This window comes from Paroedura picta, chromosome 13 (assembly GCF_049243985.1).
Source record: "Paroedura picta isolate Pp20150507F chromosome 13, Ppicta_v3.0, whole genome shotgun sequence".
Taxonomy (NCBI): Eukaryota; Metazoa; Chordata; class Lepidosauria; order Squamata; family Gekkonidae; genus Paroedura; species Paroedura picta.
The window spans coordinates 18,497,929-18,505,596 of record NC_135381.1 but is presented as its reverse complement, the minus strand read 5'-3'; the positions used below and the strand labels follow the sequence as shown (position 1 = coordinate 18,505,596).

The 7,668-nt window shown below is 50.4% G+C and overlaps 1 protein-coding gene across 2 annotated transcripts; it reads right to left on the bottom strand.

Moving 5' to 3' along the window:
• Positions 1-3,242: 3,242 nt before the first annotated feature.
• Positions 3,243-7,668, bottom strand: RAB9B (RAB9B, member RAS oncogene family). Of its 2 annotated transcripts, XR_013226239.1 has the most exons (3): positions 7,509-7,668; positions 5,900-6,733; positions 3,243-3,801 (listed from the first exon to the last, which is right to left on the bottom strand). XR_013226239.1 is itself a non-coding variant. In XM_077308234.1 (2 exons), the coding sequence occupies exon 2, from the start codon at positions 6,722-6,724 to the stop codon at positions 6,119-6,121; it is 606 nt and encodes a 201-aa protein (XP_077164349.1). In that variant the 5' UTR covers positions 6,725-6,733; positions 7,509-7,668; the 3' UTR covers positions 3,245-6,118. The 2 variants fall into 2 exon arrangements, 1 of the variants encoding a protein (XP_077164349.1); XM_077308234.1 differs by having other exon boundaries at positions 3,245-6,733.

Here is a 7,668-nt window from a genome sequence, read left to right as displayed (position 1 = left end):
TGGCAGGTTACAGTGGATGAGCAATAGGATTGTGAGTGTCCTGCATAGTGCAGGGGGTTGGACTAGATAACCCAAAAGGTCCTTTCCAACTCTATGATTCTATGGCAGTGTATTGATGCTGAGGGAGGAGATTTGCTGGTGTTTTGTAGGGCTACATGAATATCCACTGGCACAACTCAGGAATAGTCCGCTTCTAAAGACATTTGCTAAAGAACCATTCAAGCTCACAAAAGGTGCCAGTGTTATGCTAGATCAGGCTTTCTTGAAACCCTGGGGGTTCTTGATGGCCTTAGACAGGTTTCCTGAATGGCTGGGAGTTAATTAATTTTTAATATATTTTTAAAATTTGTTAAACATTTACCCGCCCCACCTCCCAACATGGCTAAGGATGGGCGTGGAAGGGGGTGGGGAAGGGGAACGGTTGGGTTTTTTTGGGTGGGGGTGTACACAGCTATGCTTCCCAATGATATTCTGCATGACCACACCACTTCTGAGGTTTCTCAAAGCCTGAAGAAAGTTTCAGGGGTTTCTCAGTGGTAAAAAAAGTTGAGAAAGGCTTTGCTAGAGTGTTGCCATTTACCCACAATATCACAGGCACTAGCCAATTAGGGGCATTATCTGCTATTTTGAGTGTTATACAGCAACACCCAGTAAAAACGGAGTGGAACCGTCAGTGTGTCATAGCAACGAAATATTTTCGTCCTATGCTGAGAAAATGTGAGCGACCCTCAAGAGAAGTGCGAGATGAACCTGCCTATTTCTTCTTCAATATGGCTTCTTCCTGCACAGATAAGTAAACAGTCCCCGGACCATCATCACATGACCGAAGAATCTGAAGGCCCTTCCCAGAATGAAAACACTCTTCTCCCTTCTGCCCAGCTCCTGCCCCGCCCCATCTTCCAGCCCTAATCTCCGTACTTCGCACCCACGCCAAAAGGACCGTGTGGGTCCATCAATCGAGCACATTGTCCACAGCTCTCCCACATGCCACAACCGCTCTTTCTCTACACATAAAGGACCCTGTGGGTGTTAAGACTGGCTAAGAATCAGGAATGAACCATGTAAACAAGGCCCGCTCTCTCACTCCCCAAACAGGCTGCTCCCCTCTGGGGGGTGGGGTGTCAGGGGCAACTTCAATAGCACCAAGGGAGTGTATGGAAAGCCAAGACTCTTCAGAGCCAAGAATGGCTCCTGTGCTTCAAGCACGGAGAAGTTGACATTGAAGGAGCGACAGCAGGGTCTCTCTGGACAGGGGCCAGCACCGAAATAAAAGTGGCATATCTAGGATATAGAGTATGGTGGGCAGAAGCATAATGCACTGCCCATACTGAAGGTCTTTTGCAACTTCCTTTTCTTTGTACTGCAAGTTTTGAGTTCCATAATGGAGGAATATAAATTTAACAGATAACACTGTTCTTTGCTGTTTCCATGCCTGCAAGCATCAGCTTCCTGGCTTAGTGACGATCACACCTCACTCTGTTGTGGGCTCACAGCTATCTGTACAGAACGATCCCTAGAGCTGCAAGTATTGCTCTTGAATACACTGCACAGGTCTTCAGGTACCTTTAGGCAGAAAGAGGCAGATAATTATCCCAAATTAATTCATGGTTTGTGGTTTCAGCACTTTCTAGATCCCTGCACCAGAATCTACCATGGTGCAATAAAATAATTAACATATCTTGGGGGTATGGTTTTAGCTCCACAGCTGAAGCGAAGCTCAGCCGCTTTCAGCTGCCTGAGCAAACAGCCAGATGGCTAGAAGGTATCAGTGTGGGGACAGAAATCCAGGGGCTGATTATTTGTGGTGGCTGTTTAAGCTCATCAATTCAGAGTAAAATTCTTCCTAGTGATAACACCATCACTCTATAGTTGACCAGCCAATTCAGTGAGAAATGTAACTGCAACAAGATGTCTGGGTACGTAAGAATGAGAAAACAGCAAAAAAGGCTTCAGCCAAGGATTGCCCCCACTTAATGGTGGAATGTCACCTGCTTCTGGTGTTTTGATCAGCGAACAGTTATGTGCTAAAAGTAGGCTCTGAAATACCCAGTAGACTTAATCCCACTTTCAACATAGTGGTTTATTGCTCCAGACCCTGATCTTCAATCTCCTCCTTGTGGCTGGAATGAGCAGCTAATTCTCCCTGTTCAAACCAAAACACAAATCCATGGAGAACTCTCTTAAGAGTGGACCTCAATGGATGGGCCATAAAGAACAGTGAACATAAGACAACCCCTACTGGATCAGACCAGTGCTCCATCTGGTAGAGCATCCTGTTTCCCGCAGTGGCCAAATGCCCCAGAGGGCCTATAAGCAAAGCATGAAAGCCAAACCTCCCATAGACGGCTCTATGAACATATATTCAAAGAGTTACTGCCTCAAGGACCTCAGTTCCCATTAAACATCATGATTCAACCACTAATATCCTCCAGGAATATGTGTAATCTCCCAATGTTGCATGAAGAAGTATTTTGTCGTTTTGAACCTATTGCTCATCAGTATCATTCAGTATCTGTATTTTTTTGCATCATGGGAGGAGATAATTCTTGGTACCCATTTTCCATGTACTCTGTGGCATTATGTCAACCTCTATTATGTCCCCCTACTCAGCGTTTTAAAAAACTGAGTAGTCCCAGAGGCTTCAGCCTTTCTTTGCATAGAACATGCTCCAAACTCTTGAAGTACCCATACTCAGAGCATGAAATCTCACAGAATCCATTTCCCATGAAGCTTTTGCTTCCACCTGTTCTCTGGGCTGCAACACAACAGAAGAAGCCATTTCAGACTGCCCCACTGCTAGCTCTTGGGTGCAACCACAGAGGCCTCAGGCATACTTGGTGCAACTGGCCATGCTTGACCATGGATTTGCATCATGTGAAGAAGAAGAAGAGTTGGTTCTTATCAGTGCTCTAACCTGTCTTTAGAAGAAGAAAAAGGAGAAGGAGCAGAAGAAGAAGAAGAAGAGAGTTGGTTCTTATATGCCACTTTTCTCTACCCAAAGGAGGCTCAAAGCGGCTTACAATCGCCTTCCCTTTCCTCTCCCCACAACAGACACTCTGTGACATGGGTAAGGCTGAGAGAGCCCTGATATCACTGCTCAGTCATAACAGTTTTAATCAGTGCTGTGGCGAGCCCAAGGTCAACCAGCTGGCTGCATGTGGGAGAGTGCAGAACTGAACCCAGCTTGCCAGATTAGAAGTCCACACTCCTAACCACTGCATCAAACTCTGCTCTTTTCATGAACAAAAACACATGGAGGTTTGTCATTTCCTTAAATACATTCACATTTTATTGGTATCAATAAGTCTCAGTCCTGCCACTTAACATTCCTGACTCGTCTAAAGTGCAGGAGCACCCATGGGAGAGTCACAGAGAGAGAAGAGAATCTCTGGTCAGGTGAAGCAAGCAACTGGGAATAAGGGCTTGCAAAGCAAAATCCTCCACTGTGTGTCTCTCAATAGACATCAGCTGCGCTCTGAAATAAATTAAGCACTAAAAATGTTAGATTTTAAAAAATGAATGTAAAAAATACATGGTCCCAACCAAAATATTATTAAATCTGGACATAAAGGGAAATGTCTAGTAATTGAAGGTGCCAAAGTATAAGCTTCTGAGTTCACAAAGTATCAACACACATGGTTCAGTTCACAAAACTGGACATTTTCTCACTTCTGTCCACACACACTCTGGACAACCCACGCCATGCATTGGCCCCACAGCAACTGCCTCCCTTTCTTTTGTGGAGACACCACAGGTCACAGCCCAGAAGGTGAGACGTGTCAAAATAGCACCCAACTGGGTCTGCAAGAGAAGAGATTTTGGCTTCATCAACAGCAGGACTGCTTCAGAAACCAGCCCGACACAGCTTGCAACCAAGCAGTCCAAACCACTTAAGACTGGCAACCTATTTCTAAGAGCAAAGAAGGCAGAAGATGAGAAACCAGCAGTTTCTGAACTTGGGGAGGGAAGAGTCTCACATACACAAACTTTCCCTTATTTGCAGCAGGGAAGGATCCCTGGCCTCAGCCCTTTTAAGCAAAAAATAAAATTAAATCGTAATAGCTTTGCACCTAGAGGTCTATTCTTCCATGCAAGGATGGGCTACAATTTCCAGGACTTCCTGCAGAGGGAACACACGCATCACTCAGCATTTTCTATGGTAAATTTATCACTCAGCATTTTCTATGGTAAATTTATGGCACTAATTGTGCAGAGCAGAACAGAAAGGAATCAAGTTACAAGATACCAAGCAAATGCAGCCACCGCTTAGCAGAATATGGCAAGAAGAGGGCCCCCAGTGGCTGTGACCCCTCACAGCTGTTCTGAGGCCTTGGCAGGGTAGTTCTTTCCTAGGACAGCTGCTGCATTTCTGCTCCACTGCATTCGGCGTAATTCAAGGCTGTAGGGGGAAGGTAGCTGACCCGAGTGCACTGACACCGATTCATGGGCTGTGACGCAGAGTTTCCTGTATGAAGCAGAAGTCTGGTGACACCTTAAATACTAACATTTATTCAAGCGTCTTAGTCTATAAGGTGCCACTTGGCTTCTGTTTTAGTTTGCTACAGCAGACTAACATGGATACCTCTCTGGAATTTTCCCATCTAAAGCCCAGCCACTTTCAAGCCCCACTTAAAAGCTGTCCCCAAACTTCGCAACAAAATGCGTACGGAACACAGCAGGAGTTTGGCGTGTTCCTCTCCCGTTACAGCCTGCCCAGAACCAAAACAATGTCGGAAAGGCAGCAGGTCCGGAATAAACTTTTAATTACCCCACTCTTTCCCCCAGGGGAAATAAGTCGGTTCTCTCTTTTGAGAGGAAAATAAACACAGTGCCTGGGAAAGGCATGGATTCTGTTCGTACACCACAAAAAATCCCAGTTGCTGAGGAACCTTCAAAACAAGGGTAGTCAAACTGCATCCCTCCAGATGTCCATGGACTACAATTCCCATGAGCCCCTGCCAGCGAAAGCTGGCAGGGGCTCATGGGAATTGTAGTCCATGGACATCTGGAGGGACGCAGTTTGACTACCCCTGCTTCAAAACATCCCTAGTCATTCAACTCCTCTTGGAGAGAGGAAGATGTTGGGAAACTTCCCTAAGAACCACCACATAAAAGTCCAGATCTGGGACCCAACTCCTTGCAAATCTGTCTTTCCCAAGAGGTGAAGCAGAGTCCATGCGGGGATACCTCAAGCTGCAGCAGACAAGCAGCACTTCCAGGCAAGGAGGAAGCACAAGCATCTCCTTCACACACCGGACAGGAGTGATGCCCAGAGGATGCCACATTCTCTCTCTCTCTCACACACACAGACAACACACACAGAGCTTCCTTTTCAAAGGTTCAGTGGGCTGGCAACTTTGCAATGTAGGCTACTGAGCACTGGTCACTACAGCCATTCTCTGCCCACTGGGTCCCAGAGAGACTCAAGAAGGATGGTGCTGAAGCAGGGCAGAGGGCACAAGCTAGAAAGGGCAGGATGGGTCAGAAAGAGGCAAAAGAATGGAGTTGTCCAGCCTCTGCTCCAGGCACCACCACCACCCTGCCCTGTGAGATCCCAAGATACAAGTGACTGTACCTCCAAGCAGTGTCTCCTGCTCATCATGGACATGCATGTGTACACATATACACACACACACACACAAGCCCTAAGCGTCCCCTCTCACACTTCTTTCATTCCCACCCAGTCCCCATATAATAAAGCCAAACTGTAGGGTTGTGACTCCTGTGCTCAGCACCACCAGAACAGTTCATGGCTCGGGAACCCTGGATCCGCTCCCCCTTTTCTTTTCTCTCTGGCTGGCTTTCCCCAGCCACCTTAGGGACATCCTGGAGGGCAGCAGAGTACAGTTTTCCAGTTCATGAAATACTTTGCGGAATGTCTACAGTGCTAGCCACACACCTCATTGGCAGCTCTGGCCCATACAACAAACGATAACTCTATTTGATTTGGTGTTGTGCCCAAGATATTAGGGATGCTAAGACAGAAGAACGGCTAACTCCGGCTGTCGCTGGGCCTCTTGTCTGCCTTTCCTGACTACGTTCTAAGGGCTTCCTGTGGAACCTCTACTGCGGGGTGGGTGTCTAGTGCAAGGCCCTGGCTTCTGCTGTGTGGCTGCTCTCAACAGCAAGACGACCCTGACTTGGTGCCGGAGTGAAGGTCAATGGTGTGGCCCAGCATACAGTGCTCCAGCTGCTCCTCCACAGCCAACACCTGCCGAACCGCTTCCTCAAAGGCCATGGCCACGTTTGTGTCATCCTTGGCGCTGGTCTCCAGATAGGGGTAATTTCCATTTTCCAAGCACCAGGCTTGGGCTTCTTCGGTGGCGACTTGCCTGTCCACCTTGTCCACCTTGTTGCCCAGCACAACGAAAGGGAAGTGGTCAGGATCCTTCACGTTGGCATAGCAGATAAACTCCTTCTGCCAGTGGCCCAGATTCTCAAAGCTCTGGCGATCGTCTACGCTGAAGGTCAGCAGGCAGCAGTCCGCCCCCCTGTAAAAGGGGGTCCGCAGGCTCTTGAAACGCTCCTGGCCCGCCGTGTCCCAAATCTGGAGGGTCACAAAGCGCCCGTCCACCTCCAAGTCCCGGTTGAGGAACTCCACCCCAATAGTGTGGAACGCTTGGGAGTCAAACTTGTTGGTGACGTAGCGGTTCATGAGGGAGCTCTTCCCGACGCCGCCATCCCCCAGGAGAATCACCTTCAGCAGCAGCGACTTCCCACTCATGGCCACGGCCTGCAACAAGGAGACCCACAGAAGTAAGGTGCAGCAGTGTGTGTGTGGGGGGGGAGAATGATGCACTCTCCTGAGCAGGGGTTGTCAAACTGCGTCCCTCCAGATGTCCATGGACTACAATTCCCATGAGCCCCTGCCAGCATTCACTGGCAGGGGCTCATGGGAATTGTAGTCCATGGACATCTGGAGGGACGCAGTTTGACTACCCCTGCTCAGGAGAGAAGCAAGAGGAAGGGGGGGGAGGGCAACTCCTGGAGGGGGAGGGGACGCCCCACGGCCCGCCTCTCTGCCTGGGGAGGCTCTCCACCCCTTTCCAGGGGATTCCAGCCTGAGCTTGCGAGCTCTGCGGGGGGGCACCGAGATGGCAGGAAAGGGCGTATCCGGGGGGGGGGGGGCAGCCGCAAAGGCTTCACTCTCTCCGGAGCAGGGCGATCGTTTCCCGCCTCCAACCGACGTCCCAGGCGCAGAGTCGGGGGCGCGGGGAGCAGGGGCGTAGGGCAGGCTCCAGGCCAGAGGCCCGGGGGATGGGCTGCTCCGCCCTCACATCTTCACTGACACAGCAGAGATGTGGCGCAGGCCCGATGCTTCCACCCAAGGGCCGGGATCCTGCCCGCGGAGACCCCTCCGCGCCTCCCATCACCCCCCCCCCCTATGCTCAACCCGCCCGCTCCGGGGACGGCTGCTGCTGCTGCAATTAGAGCGGGGCTGCGGAGGGGCCCCTACGGAGGACGCTTTCCCTGCCCCGGGGGTCTGCTCGCATTCCCCCGCAGCGCACCTGCTCGGCCGGCCAGGACTCGGGCGGCTCTCGGATGCGCAGCTCTTCCTCCGCTCCCCTTGGACAGCAGCGCCAGCCGGGCGGGACCAACGAAGCCGGCTCCCCTGCGCACGCGCGGGTCGTATCTGTCGGCTCCTGCCGCCCCGAGGAAGGGGGAGGG

Coding starts and splice junctions, on each gene's coding strand:
- RAB9B (XM_077308234.1), bottom strand. CDS start 6,724: ATGAGTGGGAAGTCGCTGCTGCTGAAGGTGATTCTCCTGGGGGATGGC.